The sequence below is a fragment of the Agelaius phoeniceus genome, chromosome Z (assembly GCF_051311805.1).
Source record: "Agelaius phoeniceus isolate bAgePho1 chromosome Z, bAgePho1.hap1, whole genome shotgun sequence".
Lineage (NCBI taxonomy): Eukaryota > Metazoa > Chordata > Aves > Passeriformes > Icteridae > Agelaius > Agelaius phoeniceus.
The window spans coordinates 70,203,649-70,229,208 of record NC_135303.1 but is presented as its reverse complement, the minus strand read 5'-3'; the positions used below and the strand labels follow the sequence as shown (position 1 = coordinate 70,229,208).

The window sequence follows — 25,560 nt, the reverse complement described above, 5'->3', positions numbered from 1 at the left end:
AGATTAGGAGAGAATCAAAGAGATGTTGGTAGATGTGAACCACCTACCAGGAGAAAAAATGAGAAGCCTGACTGGACTTGAAAGAGCAGGCTGTAAGCTGGTAATAAGAGAGAGGTTTCCTTCCCGAAAAAGCTCTCTGTGAAAGCACCTCAACTTATTCTTCCCATGCTGATTTATACTATTGCTGGCAGCAGAGCGGGAGTCATCAGCAGTTGTTCCACTTTTCTATCTCCTTTTGCATACTCCACTTAGGAAGAGGACGGTAGACCCCTTCCTTTGGCAGGATCTCCATTATCCAACCTCACTAGTGTGTGGGTTCCCATAGCAGATGTTTCCTGTCGTGGGGCAGAGCATGTTATCTACAGCACAATCCTTGTTCAGAGGGACAGAACCAGCATCAGGAAACCCTGCTTTTTTAAGATTGAAAATACTTCACAAGTTCAAGGAAGCCCTACACACTATAATAAGACTTTCAGTGAAGGATGTTTCATCTTCAGTGGAGGAAGCTCCCTGAAAAAATACTTGGTAGCCACTAAATATCTAAAAATCTGCTAAAAAACTCCTGCCACTTTAAAAAACAGCATTTTAAGATCTAGCTTTGGTGAAGCGTGCACACATTAAGCAGGTTTCAAAATACGCAACACAGACAATTTGAATCAACGTCAAGTGTGTTTTAAGTTAGGCTCTGAAAATTTCAGCACGCTAAGTAATATCATGAATCAGCTTGCCACTTTGCAGGGTTGAATAAAGTAGCAAAGACAACCCTTCTGTTCCTCAGTTTACTCTTCTGAAAAGACAACTAAGATCTTAAAATAACTAGAGCTCAAGTGTTGATTTAAGGGAATGCACTTGATTTCATATAATTTAAACTCAAGCAATTTTTTTTTGTTATGTATCACTTCATTTCACACACACAAAAAAAGTGATATAGAGAAAAACACCAAGACTTACACATGAATAGGCATGAGCAGCAGAAAAATTTCTGGTTTTGAATGGAAGCTGCTCAAGATAGACTCAAAAGAACCCTAATTGTCCAGCAGGGCCTACCCTCCAGCAGGGTTCTACCATGCAATGGGTCAGACCCCTGTGGTCAGACAGATTGAGAGCTACCCAGGGAGGCAAGTTCCAAACATACAACACCATATGTGAGAGAGTCCTCTGTCTCTGGAACAATGACTTGTCCTCACAGCAAAATGTTTGGGTGTTGTAGGAAAACTGCAAAAGGCAAAAAATAAAAAGAGGCAGCACAGAGAAGGCACCATGTTCCCATGGCTGTCTTCATTGTACTCATATGGTGCAGAGGCACCCACAGAGATCAATTCATTATTCTAGAGGAGCGCTACCTACCAGAAAACACAAAACATAAAAACAGAAACATCAAAATATTGTGAGAAATCTTTGCTTTTGGTAGCACTTCCTATAGGTCAATGGAGATACCAAAAAACCTCAGACTGCAAATTTTGAAGAGGTGTTGTAACAATAAAGCAATGTGGTAGTGAAAATTTGTTTGCTTTCCTTTCTAGCTCTTAAGAGGTGGCAAACTAAGTGAATGAGAGCACAGAACATACATTGTTAGCATTCTGTCAAAGCATTTGGTAGAGAACAGGAGTCACACTTACAGGCAGCTTCGTCCACTGATAATTCACTGGCCAGAATCCCACCAATTTTACTGAAAGATGGCATCTGTATACCATATTTCTCTAGCTCCTTTCGCATGTTGCTGATTTCTTCCTCTATTCAGACAAAAAAAAAATATTGTCAGAACAGAAACATGACAATTTCACTATGAATAATCATACCTACAAAAATGTTTCTGAAAGTGCTTCTGACCAGGGCTTCTGAGAAGTTTTCCTCCCCGTTTTGAAGGACTCTAAGACATGACAAGTATTCAATGAAAATTCCCTCCCTCCTGCGCAGCCTTCCACCTGTTTAATTTGTAACAGTGTTTGTAACAATGTTGTCAGACGAGAGAGGCCATAATAGAAAATATGTACAATGTTAGCAGATTTTCAGTGTAAAAAAACATTTAATATATGCTTAGATAAGCATTTTTTTACCTGTGAAGTCTACTTTTCCCAGAAGGTCCTGGATCTGTGGAGCTAGTCCTAGTTTGAACAGATATAAACTGCAAAGAAGAAAATTAGGGTTTAAAGTTCTGCATGTGGTTGAGAAGTTTACTTTCTGTACAAAAGAAAAGCACTTTTATAGAAGCTTGTCCTTTAACCCTTGACTTGCATGTGGCAATACAGAATAAATTGTCACTTCAATTTTCTTTGTGCTGTATTTTTAAATCTTACAAAAAAAGAAATCTTTTATTTCCAAGAAGCACCTCTGAGAGAGAGGCACTGTCTGTGTATCTCAGGTCACAGGGGATGTATAAACAAGAGGAAAGTCTCAGTGAAAGATAGGTAAAGAAATACAAAAGCTAGTACTGGGGGAAAATCAAGATCTGAAAGCATTTTAGCACAGCTTATATCTTTGGATCTATGTTATGGTTTAACTTGCATTAATTACACCCCTGTAATTACTAACAGAAGACATAAATCACTGACACCCTTCTTACTAAGGGTAGAGGAACAATGACCTGTAAGCCCACCCCACACCATCTCAAAATATTTGTGTCATTAGCTATTTTACTCTTGGAAAATGAAGAAAGTTGATTTTATGTACTATCCAAGAATACTTTCATTTCAATATAGCATGAAAAATACCTTCACTCATTCCTAGAGCTCTGGGGTGATATTGGAAATAAAACAGCTGAATACATACATATTTTGTCAGTAGCTTTGAAACACAAGGCATGTACTTATCTACATAAGACTTATGTTTCTATAATTTATCAGTGAAATTCAATAAACAAGTAAGTTAAGCAAGAAAGAATGAAAAAAGATAAGTTGTAAAAATCTATGTTACGTAAATAACACATTCTTCCAAAAGGATTGTTTTTCACCTCTTTTGAAACTTACTTCACCCCAGCATCATTCATTGCAAATGTGCTTCGTGTTTTAGGGGTTTTGTTTCTAGAGAAGCATATATCCCTTCTGTGTTTTGTTGTAGAGGCGATTTTTTGTACTAGCAAATTATGGGGTGACATTTCAAAGCACGTAGTTTGTAGCTCTTGTACGTATTTAGGAGCACATGGAGTCCTCATTTATCTTCCATGCTGCCACAGCTACTCCTCTGTCCTGCCCCCATGTGGATGAACACAACAAAGGATCTCAGGTAGGTCAATCTGCCTTTACAGCTTCTCAAAACTACTGCTGATACCATTCTTATATTTCAAATCTGTCTAAAATGTAAATTGCTGTTTCAGGGGGAAAAAAAAGCACATAGACTTTAGAAGACTATAGTTAGGAACCATGTTCCTCTGTTACCCAGGTCTGCCTTCCAGTCTTTCTGCGTAAAGAAAGATTTTGCTCCAAGTTTGAGACAGGGACACAATCCTGTCTGAAATGCTGGGTGTCATACAAACAGTTATGGAAATCAGCAGCTGATGGTGCTGACTCTTTTTTGGGTCACCACAATAAAAAGATACAAGAAAAAAGAGTGCTATGAACATTAAAGACTATTTCTTTTGCTGTTCAGCACTTCCAGAAGGATGTTGAACCATGTATGGTATTTCCTATACTCCTTTGTTTGGATAAACTTATTAACCACCAGATGGTGCTGAAAATGTTCTTCAAGTCTTGCAGAGAACACAAAGACACTTCCCCTATAATTTCACTTGAAACAGCTTGCTTAATGCTTTTGTTGTGTAACTTGAACCTCAGAAAACACACAAAGTCAAAAGCAGGGATCCCCGTGGTTAAGAAAACTGAATTCATCAGGAGCAAGGGGAAAACAAAGGAGAAAGAGGAGTTCCCAGGTGAAACTCCTTTCAATAGAAAGCATCACCCACAGAGAACTGCATCTCATATCAGGCAGATGTTCCCAGGACTTGCTTTAGGATTAGCTCATGTATAACATGCTGTGAAAAATAGATATGAAAATAGCATGTTTTTTCTTTTACAGCATGCTTGTTATTCTGCTGCTTCCTAGGAAAACAATGCTTTGAAGCAGTCCAGCTTCCAGAGGGATAGTTTCTGTAGATATAGCACTGATCTTCTCACAAAGATAATTTGAAAACTAAATTTTTTGGTGAAAAAATATCCCCAAGCACTGCTATTTATGAAGAAGAATCACTTAGCATCTTAATTTAAATGAAGCTGTTCTTAACCTCATTTAGTGCACGAATAAACATAAGTCTGCTTTCAGCATAAAAATGGTGCAAGAAATGGAATCTATGCCTTTGTATTTTTCAGGTCAGAAGCAGACGTTCTAGTTCTACCACTAATTTCTTCCCGGCCTTTAGCCCAGTCAATACTTCAAGTATTGATGTTTCAGTGAGAGAAAAGCAAGAGGTAATTACATTCATCAGGAATATAATAAGAAATTATTTGCTAAGTAGCTCCTTCCTGGCCAGAGCAGTGTTATATTTGACAGCTCAAGTCATCCCACATGCTTTAAGTGCAATGGTCTTAATTTCAGTCTTGAATCAGTACATATCCTAAAACTATATTTAAACCATGATGCTTAGAGTACCCATCTATCTTCAGGCCTTCTAGTAGCAAAAGATCAGCAAAACAATAAACTGCCAATGACTTTTCCTGCAAAATATTATTTTTTCAGATGTCAAATATAGGTTTTGGATACAGCTCTGCATTCCTCTGTGCCAGTCCACCTGGGAGCACTGATGGCCAAGCAAAGCACGCTGTGCTTAATTCTATTCTTTCCCAAACAGCTTCCAATGTACCTTGTGTGACATTGCGTGACTGAGATTGAAGTTTGATTTAAAAGATTAAAGTGAAGGACTTCTGGCATGCATTTTACCATTTAAGGTATGGAAATAAAGCTCAATCATTGCTTCTTCTATTCTTACATCCTGCACAGGATACAAGCACAGGGGCCTACAATCTCATGGGAAAGCATAATAAATAAAAGCATTCCAGGCCTATTCCCCTTCAGTATGGCATGACACATTTGATATAAAGTCCATTTCTAAAATAATAACACTAAAAAAACCCCCAAAAACATAATAAGTACACAGGTACAGAGCTGGAGCTTTGTGCTGATATGCATCAAGAAAAAGTAATTTAAAGAGGACAACCTTCGAAGCGAAAGCTGAGACAACACAGACTAATTCTGGTACTGCATAAATCTTGGGGCATGCCAAGATGGAGAAAGGAAAATTTTTACCATAGGTCAATCCACTGTAAACCTCAGTTCAGGATAAGAGGCATTGCCATTGCAATGATAAAGCAGATATTAAGAAGATATTTGATGGAGCTGTTGTTTACGAAGCATTCAAATCCAGAGTTAATAATGTCCTATATACATGAGAGAGCAAATATTAAAATTAAATGTGTTCTTGCACCTCCTGCAAAACATCCGAGCTGGCCCATAACACAGCTGGGGGGTGGGGGGTACAGAGCCCCTGAGTCAGCCTGACCTGGTTTGGTTGTAGCCCCACATATTCTCTTTAGGAAATCGCTTCAAGCTTACACAAGGCACCTGCTGTCAGAATAGACTGCACTACCAAGTTACAGGCAAGAACCACCCTCAAATAGTCCTGGTGTCAATTCCCAGTTAATAGTACACCAAGTACAATAATTTCAAGGGGGAACTCTAGTCAAAGATGGCAAAAATATACTGGGCTGTCAAGGATGAACACCTGGCATGTTAAGCAAATACAGTGAACATTAGTGACATAAGTCCTGTTTACTGGGAGTGAGTGCACATCCCATAATTCAAGAGTGGGCACATAATTTCAAGGATTAACCCTAAAGAAGATTCAATAAAGCATGTATTAAATAGTTTCTGTCTTACAGCCCTGGAGCAGATAATGTGCCTTTGAACAACATTAGAAACAGAGAAGAAAGTTTGGACCGCAAGTTAATTCTGTTCCTGTGAAAGATTAGTGCCAAAAATATTTAAAGGGAAAGGTCTCTATGTGGAGGAAATTAACTAGAAAAACCACAGGAGGGTGGAGCTGTCTGCCAACAACACTGCCCCTCACACCAGGGACAGCACAGGGCAGATGTTTTTGTGCTAAACATAAAGAAAATCCTTAAGGCAGAACACAAAAAAACCTTAATCACTACTTTCAGTGGTGTAGTCAAGGCCTCTCTGACTTTACATTAAAAGTCAAGTTGCTAAGAATTTTGAAGTCTTTGAGAATGTATCATTTTTACATTAATCACCACAGAATACAGTAATTAGTTGCTTCAGTTTTGGGGCAGAAATACATCAGTTCATCATTATTTTCACTCTGATCAGCATGTCTGCTCCATGGTTTTACTAATGTTTTGCTAAGTTTCTCTTAATTTGTTTGGTTGATTTTGGTTGAAGTCTTTATTTTGAAATTGTATGTTAATTTTGCAAGGGGGGTGTACTATTGAGAGAGGGATATGTGTGCTAAATTCAGTAGTCCTTAATATCTATTTTGAAAGTCATTTGTCCAATAGACCTGACAAAGTTCAATTTTTGTCTCCAACTTATAACTAATGAACTTGAAAATTCTGACAGATTTTGATACACTGGTTATGCTGAAACCATTTCAAGACTTACACTCCAAACTTTGGCAGTTACTATGACTTTTATAGGTGTCAGCAGTTACCTTAGAGCGTGAATGCAGTATATCATCCTAGGGATGTTTTTCCGATCATAGACATCTGTAGTCTCTGGGTAAAAGATCTAAAAGGCAAAGAGCACACACTTAAAAGAGAAGACTTATGACTGAGCAGAAACATTTACTCTGCAGAACCATACCTTAAATTTACAGAATTTCAGCTGTTACTTTTATACAGCCATGAGTCACATCTCTTCTGATGTTATTTTAACTCAATCAGTAGTTTTCATAAAGAGCAGCTAAATAAAGCATAAAAGCTACTTAATAAGAGGGGAAAAAAGGAAGATGAGGAGGCAGCATTTCAATAAGATTTTTAGAAAATGTTCTTTGGCATAAGCCCAGCCAGTAGTGCTTGTCCTCTACAGACATGCAAAATCTGGAATGCAGTTACAATTTGCAAAGCCTCATTACAAACCAAACCTATCAAGTATGGTTTAAAAATGCATAATTCTAATTGCCAGCACCCTTAACTTTGTGAATACATCATTTGCAAAGGAAGATATTTAGAGAGAGGAATATTAAGCAATTTAGCCAAGAAGTCACATCATAAGTTCCAGTTCTGGTTCTACCACTAATTTGTTCCTGGCCTTGGTCCCAGTCACTAAACACTGTTTCTCCACAGAAATATAATAAAAAGACTTAGTTAGCCGTGAGAGTTGGCAGCATGTGTCCAGCCCCAGCTGGTCACTCGGGGCTGCACTGTCCCATGGTTAATAGGACCAGACTGAGTAAGTCAGGAGTACAGTGCCCTCTTCATCATTTACTCAAAACAGCTTTGTGAGGGAGAATTGGGAAAGCTTTTGGCCATGACCATCCTTTGCGACAGAAACACAATCTTTCAGAGGAGAGATGGCAGGGTGGAAATCAGCCAGCTGAACAGAGGACTGAAGGACTCAACTGAGAAAAAAATGCCTAACCTGGAAAGGGCAGGAAACCTTCCCACCTCTCCGGCATCTCTGATGGCAGTCATGAGTCCCCTTTTTGTTATGGGCACCTGCAGAGAGTTTGCCTACAGCAGCTGACCCTTGGTCCATTCTGCCCTTCAAGGAGCTGCCTGAGCATCCCCACTGTGCCTGACCACAGTGCCTCAGGCAGCACTCAGGCTGTGGGCACCCAGACACCCTGGGGTGGGGAACTGCTCACCTTGGCCTGTGTGTTGCTGCTGGAAGGTACAAACAAGCAGCATAGGTGTTTGCACACAGCCCTTTCTTAAAGGATTTTCATCCAAAACAGACTCACTGGTGCCCAGAAACAGCAGCAGAGGGGGGAGATGACAAGTGAAGACCCTCAAGGAGGAAGGTAAATATAAGAGGTGACCCAAGAAAGCAGCTGGTGGAAGAAGAGCAGCAGCACAGTCACGCAGATGCACTGAAGGGTGCAAGAACAGTCTGGAAACAGGGTAGAAGCAGAGAAACTGGCACGTACAGTAAGAGGAGGAGGCAGCAAGAGGCACGATGAGAAGAGGTAACCTAAAGGAAGCAAATATTTAAGTTTTCTGTTTTAAACCATGTTCCTTCTAGGCCCCCCCTCCAGAGACTGCATTAGCAGTAAGATATCAAGTGTTTGAGCTAGCTCAAGCACTGCTAGTGTCCCTGCCTCAGCCCACACACACTGCCAGCAGCAACACAGCACTGACACTCCCACTGCTTTCCACATTACCTTCTCCTCAGATTTGTTTTTTGAATTACCCCTTCCCTGTAGACTTACTATAAGGAACTGTTTATGCTCAAGCAAATGAAAAGGTATCTCAGTGAGCCAATGATTTGAGCCAATGGTTTTATTTAAATTTCTTTGCTGAAATTTAAAGGCTTACCTTAGGCAGACCAATGGACTCCATTGCTCTTAACCACTGCACAGTGTTGTCAGTGTGTCGAAAATGAAGGCCAGATCTCTATTGGAAACGTAGAAGATTATGAAAGTCACATTAAGAAAATTCTCTACTTATTGATCCTCCTGTTGTTTCCCAGTTTTATATCCTGAAGTTGAGTTCACAGAATTTTCCCTTATTTGAACCCAGAGACCAAAGTGTAGCAGCTTCAATTTTGCTAATGAAGCATCCTAACACATAAACAGCTCCATGCTGAGTTCAGCTCATTCTTTCATGTTACATAAGCCAGATTTGTACCCATTAGGGTGGACTGTGATGGAAGTAGAGATTTGTACAGTCCTTCAGTATTCTTTGGGAGTAGAGGTTGGATGTCAAAGACAAGGAACCAAAACACAGGAGTTGCAACACTGCTCAGCACTACCATGAAGAACAGATAAGGAAATCTTGCAAGTCTTCAGTTCTACCTGAATACCTGACCCTCCCTAAAGCCTATACAAGCAGCATAAGAGTACAGTGGGAATGTATTTTTTATTTTATTTTCAATGTTAATTTTTAGGGTAAAGGGAAAAAGGAATCTCTCGAGTTTTTGAGATTTTCAAGAGAAATATTTAAATGTAACTGGAATTCTTAACCATGAACTTTTTCTGGCCCCTCTACATGTTGAGATAATGCATTCTATAGTGGGACTACTGTGCATGAGTGTACATATCTTTGTATTATCAAGGTTCTTGGAGCTAGCAAAAGCCTGCACAGGGAACAAGCTAGGCTTAGTTACTGGTGGCTTGGTTTTGGCTTCTTGTTGTTAAAAGTTGATAAAATAAACACAGAGATCAAATGAAGTGAATTTCAACATAGAAAATGAAGAAAGTTTGAAATAGTTGTTAAATTACTTTTGACTTCTATTCCTAATGAGAAATAACTTTATCAGTTGAAAAGCTCATGATTTCCATGGAGCCAGAAGTGTAATTTGTGCATCTTTAAAAACTTGAAACAACACCAAAACATTTTTTCTAAGGGTAGAATATTTCTAACTTATCATGCAGGCTTCCTGCAGCTGTGCATCTTCTATCTAGTCCCTACAGCCTTTAAAGAAAGATACAGAAATCTAACCAGCCATGCTTGGGAATCTTTAGGAGCTGGAAGACAAACATTGCTGGGTTTTGTCATCCTTGTGAGAGAACTGAGAAAGTTATTACCTTGTAGCGTGCCTGCTCCACATCATAGATCTTTTTGTCTGACACCACATTAGGTGCAAAGAATTTTGCAAGCTTGGCAAGGTAAACACCATTTCTTAAGCCTTCTTCCAGTTCTGTAGTTGGGGGCAGCTCTTCGTCCAAGCAGACCTCCATCCATCTACAGAGACATTTGAGAAACACTGTTATTTGGGTTTTAATATGAGTTACAGCTTTTGCCTACAGCTATCATACTTTAAATGTCACCATCACAATGTTATTATAACAGAAAAGGACAAGGGCTAAGAAGAAAATTCTCGCATTCATTCACATGGCATATCAAAATGATTAGAGGGTCATATCTATGATTGTAAGCCATCAATAAGCAAACAGCATGCTTTGAAGTATTCACACCCCAGGGAGTCTAACTCAAATATTTTGAACAGTACTAGGCTTTTGAATTAACAGTAATTAAAGCTGAAAACCAGAAGAAAACATGGAGTGTATTATTGATGTTTGCATTCAAAAAAACCTCAGTGATTTCTATGCCAGTGCTGAGCCTCATGAGCATCAAGGACAGAGTTCTGGGCAAGGCAGGCTCCTGCAGCCAATGTGCTGTGCAACACAATCTCAGGCAATGCCCAGCTCAGTACAGAGCACTCCTGCAGATTATCTTCCTCCTCCTGCATGGGAGCTCTCCACTGTCACCCATGAAACGCAGTACTGGTGCTGGAGGGATGAGTGAGGGTCTTGTGGAAAAGCCCAGGGTAATTTACACACTTGAGGTCTGCCTGGCAGTAAGCAGGTTGAAACATGGCTTTTCCTTAGTGACAGTGACTAAACTCTCTGAGGTCAGAGGATTAACTAAACTGAGTTTAACTAAACTCTTTATGCATTTGAGACTTAAGATGTGATAGACATGGTGCTAGACAGAAAACAATATTAATTGAATACATAGCCAGTTCAGAAGGCAAATAACAGACATGAAACCATATTATCTAGTATGTTTATACTGAGTAGCCAAGAAAAATTGCTTCCAAAGCATTTCCAAGAAAGATTAGTCTCTTAATCACTGAACCAGAAGTTCTTTACATTGGTGGTCTAAGTGCTTTGGCCCTGTGATATTATTCTTATTTCCAGCAGCTAAATCACATTACAAGAGCTTTAAATCTGCTTAGTTCTTCACAGTGTTGTTTTTTATTTGCTTAGTCAATCTATCATGCTTTTAGGACATTAATATCAATACAAATAAGAAAGCTGAAGGGCAAGAATAAAGTGGAAGACATTAGTTCACTTTGCTTACTGTCACTAAGGCAGCATCACTGTAAGCAAGACAGCATTCCAAATCTAACATCACCTCCATAGGGGTGACTTCAGAAACCAGAAATCTTGGAGCCAGGCTGGAATTGCCATGTAGAAGAAGAAAGCTCACTACATCATTTTTTTTAACATTAAAACTCTAGACAAATGTTCTACTCCATTCCACTTTTGGATGTGTTACAGGACATATGAAAGTTGTTTCACTGAAGCACAGACTACCCAAATAGCTCTTTAGGAAAACAACACCCATAAATTGAACACAATATCACACAGAACTGCACTAAGGAAGTGTCATTAGGAGAACTGTATTCTGCAGTAAAAAAGCTGCTTTAGTGAGGAGAATTATATTCCTGATGAGTTTCCCAGCTTTATCCTGCACTACATGTTTGCATGTTATGGAACCATGCCAAGGGTCCCAAAATGGCATTTTAGAAACTAAATAGATTTATACACTAAGGCATCATTCTTGGCATCTCCAAAAAAGACAAGGAAGAATGTACATAGGTGTACTTCTAGGCAAACATGATTTTTATCTGAGCCAGTTAACTTTTGCTACAGAATTTATTTCCTAGAATGTGACTTCTAGAAAAAGAATTGTAGAGGTAAGCATCAGGAGCTTGCTGAACCCCAGCAGGTATTCACTATGAGCCACAGCTGACTCTGCTGCTCAATAGACCATCTCCAGAGAGATGAACTGTGTGCTCAGAGCAGCATTTTGTACCTTGCACTGGATTCTTTGCACTTCTAATTCTCAGTTTTCTTCTGGAAGGGTTTTTCTAACATCTTAAGTCCAGGGCACCAACAAGGTACTGCATTGGAACTGTTTTTGAAGAAGATACGCACATGCGCCCACATGGAATTTCTTTTCTTCCTTACAGTACAAAAATTTACTACTTTTATATAAAACCGAGCCATTTCCTGAACTCTAAATGAGATGCTAATCCAAAGTGAAAGCTACTCCTTGTCTTGTCAAACCTCTTGTAATTCAACAATAGTAAAATTGTTGTAGGTTTTTCTCCAGCACGGTGATAAGCCTTTAAAATTAATCTGGAACCCTCCTGTTCTAGTTAGGGAAGTTACTGTGTCTAGCACGTAAATGTAGTAACCTGAGGAACAAACAGGAAACAGTATGAGGGTGCAAAGAAAGCAGAAAGAAGAAAAAAGGTAATGTAGAATACAGCTATCAAACAAACAAATCCAGATAAATATACAAGGGAGTAAATATCTTTTGTGAAGGAGAATGTTTGCAACTGTGTGGAAAAAAGAGGGGAAAAGCAAGAGAGAACTAAGTGGAGCAGGCTTGAAAGATGCAAACTTTCTTTTCAATTTATGGCCAAAAATCTCTAAGTTATATCTACTCTAGAAAAAATTAGGGGTCTGCGATAAGGCAACTAACAGCATTTGGTAATCAGTATCCAAGACTGAGAACACAGCTCTAGCTGTATTACATGTAAGATATGTTTTACCAATGCCTGGAAGTTGCAGAATTCAGCTACAAGATCTACTGTGAAAGGATTTACTGTGTTTTGCACATGTTTAACCAGAGGAAGGAAAAACCTCAGGATTTTAATTAAATCCTGCTAGCATACAAACAACTTTGCAACTTAGTTATGCAAACAGCTGGAAGGTGCTATAAGTATTCTGCAGAGCCTTCTCTTCTCCAGGCTGAACAACCCCGACTCTCTCAGCCTGTCCCCACAGCAGAGGTGCTCCAGCCCCCTGATCGATTTTGCAACCCTCCCCTGGGACCTGCTGGACCAGGTCACATCGTTCCTGTGCTGGGAGCCCAGAGCTGATGCAGCCCTGCAGGTGGGGTCTCAGCAGGGCAGGGCAGAGGGACAGAATCCCCTCCCTGGCCCTGCTGCCCACCCTGCTCTGGATGCAGCCCAGGACACGTGTGGCTCTCTGGGCTGGGAGTGCCCATGGCTGGGTCATGGTGAACTTCCTGTCAACCAGCATATCTGTAGTACTTTTCTCCCCAGTGCTTCTTGCAATAACAGAAGTTTTGTTCCCTTTACACTGATCCAGTTAAAAGGCAATTGAGGTTTTAAACAGAAAGAACATTACTTCCAACCTTGTGAGGTTCTGCTTTTTAAGACATAGTTTGGTGAGTTTATGAAGGTTTATATGACATGGTAGAGTCAGCAGAAGCAGACTGGACTGAGAAAACCAGAAATGCTTCCACTTTTATTTCGTTAAGTGAAATCGAGAATATCCACATGACAGAAAGGATTTATAGGGACCTTTGGAGCAATTTATTTTGCTTCAATGCTAAAGAAGCAGCATTGCTTTTGGCTCACCTACTGTTTTCCTGAGCACAGAGAACTGCAGCATCAGCATCACCTTTCAATCTGTTGCAGAAACTGTTGCCCAAAAAAAGTAGTTAATGCTGTTGATACACATGATGAGGGGTCTATAACTCAATCTCAGTTAGTATGTTTTCCTTCAGTAAGAAAGCTTGTAGAATAAGACTGTTATAGCTATCAAATGTGCACAGGCATTTCTACCATCCCTTTTAAACAATATAATCCCATAACAGTACTTTTAACAACTTTAAGTTAAAGACTGAGGTAGGCCATGAAAAATTTACAAATTGGTGAACATGATGGTTTATTTGGTCTCTCATTTAAGCTAAACCCAAACCCAACTCCATGGTGGATAGACAAAAGTCAGCTTCAGGGAGCAGAGTAAAGCATACAGCATCACTGAAGTTCGGGGTTGTACTATGTAAAATTAAAAATCATTCAAACAGTCCTACTGAGTTACCCATGCCAGTTATAGTCCTATTGTCTGGATAAAACATGCATAAGCAGGTGTTTTCCTAAAGATAGATTCTTGGGAATGAATAAGTAGAGCCCACTTTGATTTTCATAATACTGCAGTACTTACCAACACACAAACAAAGGATTTGCCTTAGACAAAAAAGCAAATCTAGATCTGATCAATGAAAATATATCTCCAAAACTTCAGTTCCAATACATAGTAGTAGAGAGCCAGCCAGGCATGAGTATTGAGTATTTGCTTTGCTCAGTTCTGTTTTAACTCTTGACAATCCATGGCAGAGCTGTTCAGCAGGGAATTTCTGGCAGGAAAATGTGTGACGACTTCAATGCCAGACAGACTCAAGAGCAACAAAGAGCATGCCACTGAACAGGAGATCCAGTTTCCACATTTGACTATGTGAGGGAACAGATTGCCCAGAGAAGTTGTTGAGTCTCCCTCACTGGAAATACTCAAGAACTGGCTGGACTCGATACTGTGCAACTGCTCTGAGATGACCCTGCACGAGCAGGGAAGTTGGGCCAGATGACTGACTGTGGTCCCTCCCAACTTTAACCATTCTGCCATTGCATGAAAGCAGCAGCAGTAAAATTATCTTGGACTGCATTTTAAAACAAAACCCCCTTTCTGAAGCTCGTTCAAGGCAAGGTCAAGGGAACTGGAAGCAACAGTGCTGCACTATGAACTTAACCAGTTATGAAGTTGTCATTGACAGTCTCTGTGGTCAGCAAAGCAGACACACAGGTCAAGAGACTGGAAATGCTAGAGTCAATGTTCAGCAGAGAAGAGAGGATACATTGCACAACCCACCCAAAGCCCATCGCATTCACCACGCAACCACGCAGTAAAATTTATACTTTTGCTGCCCTGCCCTTTCAGATTTTTGTGGCAAGATGTGGATTCAAGGGCACCAGGTTTACACCCTGTGGGAAGCAGACCTTCAAAGAAGAAAATATGTGACTTCAGAGCCAAAGCTTAGAGCTTTGCTGCATGCTGCTGTGGAAAAGGTATAGTGAAGACAAGATAAATGTAAGTTATGACTCATTTATTACCTCCCTTGCTCACAACCACAGCCTTTCAACCTAGTTCAGCACAAGTGAAACAGACTGCTGACCTAGAGAGTACAATGTGGTCAACTTGTTCCAAAGAAAAATATCTTTTTTCTAGAAAATAATAGTAACCACAATCAGACCCAAAGCAAATTGTTAGACTCTAGCTTTGAATGTCTGTGAAGTGGTAGAAGTGGTTTAAGTCAAAAGTTTTACTTAGAGATATGCAAAAATACAGAACTATATGAAGCACATGAACTCATAATTTAAAATTCCACACTATTATGTCTCTAGTTTCTGACTCTACAGATTTGTTAAGAAATCTCAGCTTCTAAATTTCCATTTGCTTAAAAAAAAATATAAATTTCTTTTAGCTGCCAACATTCCCTTAAATATTATTTGTTTTATAAAGGATGGTGACAGCAGCCAAAGCAACCCAGGTGTGTTCCTTGGCTGAGTAGGGGGGTAGTAGTACTGTTGATTTGTTTATAAGGAAAATCTGTGTGTTAACTTTGGAATTTGTTCTCGTTATACTGCAAGCTTTAGTATGATACATCTCCTAAACCAGAAAACTTAGGAAAAGGTTATTTCACAAACAGCCACAGGCTACTTCCAGGGAAAAAGCAGGCAAAACTTCCAGCCATTCCAGGAAAATAGATAGATAAAATTTGAATACCATCACAGCAAAAACCTATTAGTTGTATAAAAAAGTGCACAACCTTGGAGGGTTGACTTTGAGGCTGTGGAGAGTAGAGTGGATAGCTGAAAAAACTACTTTCTTCCTTTTTCCCCCCCTCATGTTTTAGTACATTCAGCCCCAAACTGTTCTTGAGATGAGAGCCTTAGCTCAAGACAGAGCTTCAGTTCTCTGATGCCAACTTACTCCTGGAGCCAGACACCCTGGAAACATCAGCTTCTAAACTTGAGGCTCTAGTTTCATACTCCAGAGACAGTCTATACTGCATCTGTAGTTTACCCATCCTAAGAACTTACCTTGTCTGAAAGAAATCAAACTGTGATTGTGGGTCACCACAGCAGCAGGGTGAAGGAAGGTGTGATATAGGTCACCCCAGTCACAAGTTTTCTTGTGTTACATACAAGAAGTAATGTGAAAGCAGCAACATGGAGGACACCATGAATCACTTGGCTACACAAGGTCTCAGAACTTCAGCACATAAAGAAAATGTCAAATCCTTTAGTAAGAGATTTTGGGTAAAATTGCAGTTGACAATTTTTTTACACTTCCATGAGTGGGTTCAAATTCAAAGCTGCATATCTTTGAATCTCCAGCTAGTGTTAGATTTAACAGCATCTCAGCTTTCTACAATCATGATTTCACCAGGGAGGATACTGACTTTCAGCAAGAGCCACACTGAAAACTATGAAACATTCATGTGTGGATTCTTAGTGTATAAATGTTAAAACAATACAGATCTCACTGCACATTTTTGCATTTAGTTGAGCCATGCATGAGCCTGAAGTTTGTTGCGACATTCATTTCCCTGATCAAAGCCCTTCTGATGCATTTCATATTCAATTAAATTAAGCAGAAGCTAGGAGCAGTCACGCCTTGCCTGACCTGCACAGCACACTAAACCAGCAATAAATCATATCAGCAACATTTTTCTACACCAGATTTCTGCTGTCATGACAACACTGCCATGTTTACAAAATAATCTTAAAGGTGTTATAAAATTCTGGTGCACAAGATGGCAGCACAGATACTATGCGCTGGTTTAATCTGTTTTATTCCAGCCACCCTTTATGTGGGTTAATCAGTGATTAAAGTTCACAAGGCAAGGTGCTGCTGAGGAAGCTCTGGAGCCACGACCTGGCCCCACTGCCATTGCAGGCTGCATGCACCCAGCAGCAGCCAAGTCCTGTTCACTCTGTAGTCTTTTGGTGGAGAAAAGATACAAAGACTCTCAACCAACACCACAGCTGACAACAGCAACACACTGTGCATGTATTGCAGGACAGTCCTCAACCTTAGCAAACAGCAAGGCTTTGTTTTGCTGCCTTGTCTGTTTACAGAGACATTAAGATTTAGCACTGGGTATCAACTACAAACTCCAGGACTGCTATTTGAGACAATGGCGCTTGAGTGGGGGGCCAACAAAGCCCTGGCTGATGGCTACAGGGATGCCTCATCTTTCCCCCCTGCTCTTGGCCAGGCTCCAAGGTGCCAAGGTCTGGAGAAGAAAGCTGAAGAGGCAGTAGAAAGAGCAGTGCCAGAAAGGGAGCTCACCATGGTGGCAGAGACTGATCAACCACAGCAAATATGTGTCCTTAAGAAACTTCACCTAGTTCTTCTAAGCAGAAACAACAGCACTCAACAGGTTACCTGAGCAAATGAGGTGGAATTATTAAGCCTGTGTTCAAAGGTCTCAGGAGAGGTTAAGTATCTGCTGATTGTATGGTGTGAAGTAGCCTTTTTTATGTGAAGAACTGGATTTTCATTTGAACAAAAAGGGGAAAAAAGGATGGAACAGAATAGTGCTAAAAATCTTGCAAAACCTGCACAACTAAGTTAACACAACCCAGACTGACATGCATCACCCAGCTGCAGTGTCTAGACCAGTTTTAATAGCCTCTTCCAACAGGCAGCAGAGACACAACAGCAGAAACACAAGTATTTCCTGTGTTAGTCTGGCAGTGGTGGCTCAGTGGCCCCTGGAAAGCATAATTTCAGACAGATGACAGACTCAAATCACTAATGCAATTTTAGGTAGTGCAGACACAAGCTCTGTAACAAGTCCCACATACGAACATAAGTGGTCTCCCTACAAATAAAACACCACTTTTCTCTGAAAAGAAGATGAATTTGGCATATGAATTAATCTCAACTTAGTTTTTCACTAATCTGTATAGACACTGATTTGATAAACAGAAGCAGACACAGCAATAAAAGCACTTATACAGTACAGCATTTGTACATATGGAAATGTTGCAAAACACGTTCTTACCCCTGAACACACATGTTTGCTTTAGGAAAGCACTGCAGATTGTAGTTTAGACTTTCACATTGTAATGTCTTGCTACATGGTACAGCAGTTTGCTTTGCCCTATTGTATCTTCTATAGCTACACTATGGTAATACAGTTTAGAGCACACTCTTAAAACAGCATATGGTATTTTAGACCTACCAATTTAAAAGGTTCTGGCCTGGAATAATCTCATAGTCTTCCAAGCAATCCACTTCAGCAGAAGATTCATGCCCTTGGCAAGTCTCAGAAATATGGCAGTAAAATAACCAATGAGTCCTGGAGATAATCTTCACACCTTCTTCACACAGTAGTCCCACTAATCTTAAATCACAGTCTTTACTCAAGGCCCACACCCTGTCATGGCAGTAATTCCTATCCAAATCCATAGAAAATATAGCTACAATCTCCATGAAGTGATCTAACAGTCATTTTGATGAAGCTTCTACTGAAACTAAATCACAGCTGTCCATTAGGAAACATGCTAACATGTCCATTAGAAAATAAGCTAACCCTCTCCCAAAATCCACTGCATCATCAGATGTGTTGTTTCTAGCAGCTGTCAAACTAGCCACACATGGAAGAACATCTAAAAATACCATCAAAGTAATACAGTAATTCTTACATCAAGACCTAGTATTATATGTGTTTGCCCCTTACCACTGCAAAGTGCCTTCCATGCAAGTAATAGTCCTCAAGTGTCCAAGGGATGTGCTATTACCTTTCTTTGCAGGTGAGCAGAAAGGCATAAACATTCCCACCATGTCTACAATCATCACACCTTTCTAGGGAAGAAAAGTAACCCAGGGAAATACCTCCTGTGTAGGTTCAACACAGAAGTTTTTATAGTGTGCAAGTGTTAAAGCCAAGGCTACAATTCAAGATCAGCAACAGGAGACAGTTCTGCCTGCAGACCTGCTTTTTGGCAACTAAAGCAGCTGGATCAGCAGAAACTCCCAAAGGACGTGCAGACTGAAAATTGCATTGAGGCCACACAGATGAACTATGGTAGAAGAGGAAACCAAACTTGAGCCTGGCAGGATGCAGAGTGCTGCTCTGACTCCTTGAACAGTTCGAGTCCACTGGATCAGATGTGGACATTTATATTTTCCTGACTAATATCTAACAAAGGTTAGTTTTGTGAAAGCAGCTAGCAGCAAGTCTGCAGGTACAGGAGCCATAAAATAACCCAAGACATACATCTTCTAGACTAGCAGCTGAAACTTTTAGAGAAAGGTGCAGGACAGCAGCCAAATCAGAATTAAAAGCCACGCATGAGAGAACAAGATGTTAAAAGAGTGAAAAGACTGAAAGAGCCAGCTTGTGAAAGGCTGAACTGTTGTTCAAAGCATTTACTGTTACGTAAACTTTACAAAACTGCAACAAGCAGTTTCAACTTGGTCCCATGTCAAAAAGAAACACAAGATTGAGGAACAAAGATAAAACCAAGGCATTTAGGTGAGACACAACATACATAACACCTACAGTTACCTGTTCCTGTTTATTTCTTCCCATGATAATACAAGAAATGCTCTCCTCCACTTTCCATGGCTCCCTACCCACTTAACAATCTATAAAATTCTGAAAGCACATGCACACAAATTAAGTCTGCTATAGAGGAGGAAAATGCAGGCAGCAGTATAATAGCATTTGATAATCCATAAAGAAATGAAAACTGAAGAAAGGAATGGTGTGACTTCACACTGGTGAAGAAAAGCAGCCACTCTATAGGAGAAAACAGGAAAAATATTCACGAGTGCCCTGCAGCCTCACTTTTATCATCAGAATATAGGCTAATAACTGCTGAACAAAGCTTTGGATCCTCCAGGACCATATCTTTTTGCCAGTTTCAAAACTGCAGAGTGTTTTATTCACACACCTGAGGTAAACAATTAGCACTGCTTTACATTTACACAAAGGGTCATAACCAGAATTCCTATATGATATGTAGACATTGGCTCTCAGTGAAGAACTGGCTTTAATTTTCCCAGTGTAAGTTGGAGTTTTTCTTGAGAACATATAACCAAATGCTACATAAAATAGTAACTCAAACACATCTTTCTAGATAACATTTAAGATACAGTAATATAGTCATTCTTTAAGAAAATGAACTGGAGGAATTGAGTGGTAAAACAAGAGGTTTTAGCTGCAGAATTCTAAAATAGTCACTTGGAATGAGGAATGTACTAAGAAATTATATTAATGTATTAAGGTAGCAATAGGACAGTGTGAAAGCTAAACTGTAGTCCAAAGACTAGGCTAGGCTAGGAAGAAAAAAAAGGTGATTGTAATCAGCATGGTAAAAATTAAACAGCATGTCATGCAAAAAGTACCCAGTGTCTGGTGACAGAACTTCAGTTTAAGGGTTTTGAGCTCACCATCCCCAACATCCGTGTACATAAGACAATCTCTTCTCCAAGAACAAACAGTGATACACCCCTATCAGAGTACTCACCAAGTGATAAGAATCTACCATCTATGCCCTAGTATTCAAGTTACTCGAGACTGTAAGAGACGTACAAGCAATACTTAATCAGCTAAGAGCCTTCAAGTTACCAGACAAGGTATTAAGGACTGGCAAAAGCAGGCTACTGGGGACACCATTTGGTTCAAAGGCCACAAACATGTCAATGGTGTATCAAGTCTGTCTAGTGGAATCTAGAACCAGTTGAGAACACCCTCCCCTGCCACCACCTTGACTTCAAGTACCAGAATATGCAATCTTTCTATCCTGTCAAAAAGCAAAAAAAAAGTATTTTAAAAGTGTTTTCAATGGGTGAACCATCTATCAGCATCCACACAGTTGGATGGCTCGCCTCCCCAGGCAGCCCTCATTGTCTGGCTAGCTGACTCAGTAACACAAGAACCACATGTCCATGGCTGATCCAGGCTCTGTAACACCATTGCCACTGCAGCTGCCACTCAGGCAAGCCATGAATGCCTCTGGATATTCAGTGTCACTGTGTCAACCAGCAGCAGAAAAGCAAAGCGGCAGGTGATTCCTTGCCAGTGGCAGCCCAAGCCAAGTGGAGCACATAGCAGCCACACAACCCCAGCCAGAATGCTATCACCATTACTGGTCACATTGTTTAATCACAAGATGCAATATGCAAGAAAAGTCTTCTTAAACCCTATTTTGGGTGTTTGAGACTACTTACGAGAAACCACAGTGTTTTATGCAGAGTGGTACATGCAAAACAAAGTTCTTCTTTGTTTTCTTGTTCATGCACAAAGAGGAAATAAAAATGCAAGAATTTTAAAATCCGAAGGAAAAACTGACAAGTTTTAGAGACTATTTCAAACCATTCATGGAGCTTATGTACTATATCTCTGTTTTCAGTGAGGTTTCAGCATGCTCTAACCCTCTAGCAAATTGTTAGCCGCACAAAGGCTCGCCCATCAATTTCTGTAGAAGTAATTTCTGAAAAATAAAAACTGCTTCAGAGAAGCTCAGTAGAGACTTTTTCAACCATCACAATGCCCAATTAGGAAATACTCCTGTACAACCTCCAAGAGCTTTCAGGCACAGAAATTAACTTAAAAACTTCTGTATTAGAATATGGAAGTGGCTACCATCTTTTTTTTTTTTTTTGAAATCAAAGTGAACCACAGGGCAGACACCCAGGCATCCTTATCAGCACTCTTTCATTAGGAAACTAATTTTTAGGGTGGTATAGCTCATTGTATTATTGTCACAAAAAGGCAACAAGAAAGAAGAAACACCAAAATGGTCTACAGGAGCACTTTCCTACTTTTTTTCATAAACAGCATTAATCTCAGGGCCTCTAATTTGCACTTAGCTAACAATTTAACACAGGAAAAAAAACCCATTGTACCTGTGAACTTGAACCAAAAAGTATTTTAAGTCAATTTACCTTGCTGCCAAGCCTATTCATGACCTAGTTACTTTGATCAAGTTAATCAGCAAACCATCACAACTTGTTAACTCTCAGCCCTCCACTGAGACCTAAGCGACTTAGGTTGCTATTTTGACCTGTGAATTTGCTCCCTTTCTTCCTCTGCCCTTTCCTCTACACTTCATCCCAATCAAGTACAGCACCTGCACAGTGCCATTCATGCACTCTAGGAAGATACTGCTTCAGTTACATCCAGAAGCCACCACAAAAACTGGATCCTCACTTTCCCCTACAATTCATAGAGCATGTTTTTGTATGTTTTCAGTAGGACTCAGGTATTCTGAGCTACTGGCAGCTGCAGCCTGCAGAGCCTGACCATCACAGGCAATATGAAGCCTCATGTAAGAGGGCAGTGATGCCACTGGCTCTCATGGCAACCTCTCCTGCAGCATCCATCAGCCAGCCTGCACTGTGGCAAGCAAAGCAGTGCAGGGTGTGAGGACACTAGTCAGTCACCAGTGCTGGGAAAACAACTGCCACAGGGGAGAAGAAGAGAAACACAACCGTCACCATGCCAAACAGTTCCTTTCAACAAGAGAAATGGACAGGAAGAGTCAACCACAGTAGAAACTAGATAAGGAAGAAGCACAGGATGAACACCAGGACAGAAATATCTACAGGAAATAAAAAGCCTGATAGACAATGATGACTGAGGTTTTAAAGGGGTATGGAGGTTTCTGTACCTTAGCCCAGGTCAAAAAAAAATGCAAAAATAAGACTTGCCAAACTCTAAGGAATACATGAGATCCCCACCCTCCCATCAACTTAATTATCAGACGTCTGAACACGAGCACTGGAAAAGATGCTTAACCGGGGGCAGAAAATTGCCTGGTGATCACAGCAGATTTGTCAGAAATAGTGAATCTAAAATTTTTCATGAGAAACTTAGGAAAAGAAGGAAGACCCCAAAAGATAGCGTTAGTATAACTATGCCCATATTCCAACAGGTACAAGTTGAAACTAAACAAACACAAAGTTCTGACACTGAGCACCTTCGTCCCTAGATCTTCCCCTTCACCAAAGATTTTAAAAGTATGTCTTGCAGAACTTCTGCACATTTACTTTGAAATCCAGCCAACTTAAACAACGTATTTTTTTCAGCTTTTCATATGAAATTCAATATCATCAAAATGTCTCCATACTCTTTTTCGTCAGGAGAACTAATATATATTCAAAGAAACTTAACAGCTAAGTTGCTCCTAATTTTGAACATGAGAGTTACGCTCTGATTTCAGGAGTGCAAGGGTTCTTGCAATGAAGTGAAAAGCCCAGCAGAAGTTCCATGCTCACCAAAGCAGATATTTCCTATGCAGAAGGGCAAGCTGTTTTTCTCTCACTGGGCTGCAAAAATACCCAAAGACCCTCTCAACAACTTTCATCTTGAAGCATATGAAAGTTTAAAAAAAAAAAAAAAAGAAAAAGGCATACATCCAGCCTAATGAGCCAAATGGGATGCACAGACCCTACCTGAGCAGCAGGTTTGATCAGCCCATTTTGTAGCTACTGGAAATAAAAAGGTTTAACAGCAACTGCTTTTCCACTAATCGTCTTACATGTTACTTTGAATATACAAGAAAAACATATTATATTCGTGCACAGTAACAGACAGTGTACATCTTTGAAAGAAACACTAGACTAATTCTTCTACCCATCAACTGATCATGGCAAGTACATAATCTTTACTTCTCTTAGTCCAATGAAAAATAGTGGAATATGCCAGCATGCAGATGGCATAAAGTCCTAATTCAAAGATATTCCCTTTTCTCAGACAAAGAGCTGGAAATTATTCTTTTCTATATATCAGCACAAAATTACTTTGTCTTCACTATGGCTGGCCAGGGAAAGAGTGTAAGCATTTTTCTTCAGAAATAAGGGGTTTTTCTCCTTGCCAATTGATTTACAAACATGGTAAGTGAAAGATAAGCTGTCTTTTCAATATCACTCTGGCAGATGTAGTTCTAAACTACAAACAGCTTGTTAACAAAATCCTGAGCAACTTAATTCTACATTTATAAATGTATATGTTATTACTGAATTATAGCACACTCCTTTCACACAGCTTACTTTACATAAACACTGCCTCTCTGCTCCATTCTGGTTTGCTTTGGAAAAAACCCTCTCCCGCCACTGCAGCATACCATATCCCAGGGTAAAGTATTTGCAACAACCAAATAGAGAAACACCAACTGTGTGAAGCAAGAGAATCAAGAATATTCTAGATTAAGAGGGAGAGTAAACTTAGATTTTTTTCAGAAAGTTTTCAGGGTTTTTTTTATGCATTGTGTTTTTAAACTGATTTCAGTATGGATGTATTCAATTACTGATTGTGCTTACATGCAAATGGTAAACTCCCAATCTCATGCTGGGTGTTAAGGTTAATTAGATTTTCCTACATGCAAATTTTTAGATCGTTTGGGGTTTTAAGTCAAACACAAACTTGACATGGAATTTTTAAAATTTAAATTAAGATAATTGCGTACTTGAGAGACAGCACCATGCATTAGAGTATTTGCTATATAGCAGTAATCACACATCTGCCTTTACTTTTAAGAGTTTAACCAGAAAATGATGGTGGGCAAAAATTTAAACACTGTATTTATATTGCCAATTACCACCATTCAACAGTGGCAAGACATCAAAAGCTACCTTTGTGTTATATCAATTTCTGCTATATAGAGGAAATAGCAGTACACTATGTAAGAACAAAAAAATTAACCTGTACATAGCTGTAGTTCTTCAGTTCAAGGAAGAACTTTCAGTCTCTCCTTCATCCTCTGTCAAAGTGACCTAATTTTCCATGACAAAATACCTGCCCAAGAAAACTTAATTCTAATTTTCAGCAATAGCCAGTGCCTTCATCTTGCCTTTTCAAAATTCTAGAAGAGGTGATTGTTTGTTGCTTTGGTTTATTTTTTCTACAAAAATCTTGACTCAGCGTATTCTACTTTAACATGACTAAAAGTAAATTTATATTATTGTAGCAACTTTTATTATTAGTATGTAGGCTTATAGGAATGTGCATCAGGCTGCCCAGCAGTCCTCCAGTTACTCAGTTTTGAATTCACAAATCTTGTCACCACAATACTCCCTCCTAAGCACTGGGATTGTTTCAGCTCTGTTCTATGCATGTGAGTTTGCATGGCCAGAGTTTTTCAAGAGCAGAATGTCCATGTCAAGGGAAAGCAGAATGCTCAAAAGCATCTAGAAATATTGAAGCAATGTGGATCCAAGTCTGGGTGGGAGCTTGAAATATTTAAACAAGAGGAATGCATTGCAACCCCTTTTAGTTTTGCATACATATTATCAGGTCTGTACTTAGCTCTCCTAATACCATGGTTTTCTCTTTGGCAAAGCATTTATGACATATGAAGAACAATTATTTGAACCAAGATGAACAATATCTGATGTTCTATGCTTTTAGTTATAGACTGGTGGGAACATAATCTCTTTTGATAGTACCTGTCACCTCAATGCCTGAATGGGAAGGCAATCAAATCATGAGCCCTTCTAACTCCTTTTAAGTTACAGGTCAAAGATATGATATAGGTTAGGGACAATTGAAGGGCAAAGATCTTTCTGAATGAGTTTTAAATTATGAAAATTTTGACTTAAATGCTGTATTTAATGGTCTTACCAGAAACATCTGTTGGTATTCTGGCGGCAATAATCAGGAGAAGAAGAAGCAGTAAAGCACACTGCTTTAAGGGGCAGAACCAGTACTATATCACATAGGGAAATGAAGTGCACAGGCTGAACATCTAGACTTATCTTGCTTAGTGCTGTGCTTTAATACAGGTGGATCAGTTTACATGCCAGGTTTCATTCACTGTTTGGTTTTAACA

The 25,560-nt window shown here is 39.7% G+C and overlaps 1 protein-coding gene across 8 annotated transcripts in view; it reads right to left on the bottom strand.

Moving 5' to 3' along the window:
* IQGAP2 (IQ motif containing GTPase activating protein 2) overlaps window positions 1-25,560 on the bottom strand; it is a 123,953-nt gene that overhangs the window by 50,994 nt on the left and 47,399 nt on the right. For 6 of the 8 annotated variants that reach the window (XM_077171411.1, XM_054651616.2, XM_077171412.1 and 3 more), the window contains exons 3-7: window positions 9,692-9,848; window positions 8,481-8,558; window positions 6,656-6,732; window positions 2,058-2,125; window positions 1,620-1,733 (exon numbers count right to left, since the gene is read on the bottom strand). In XM_077171411.1, coding sequence (XP_077027526.1) covers window positions 1,620-1,733; window positions 2,058-2,125; window positions 6,656-6,732; window positions 8,481-8,558; window positions 9,692-9,848 — 494 coding nt within the window. Of the gene's footprint in view, window positions 1-1,619; window positions 1,734-2,057; window positions 2,126-6,655; window positions 6,733-7,810; window positions 8,013-8,480; window positions 8,559-9,691; window positions 9,849-25,560 lie in introns of those variants that run through there. The other 2 variants (XM_077171415.1, XM_077171414.1) reach the window with 2 other exon arrangements.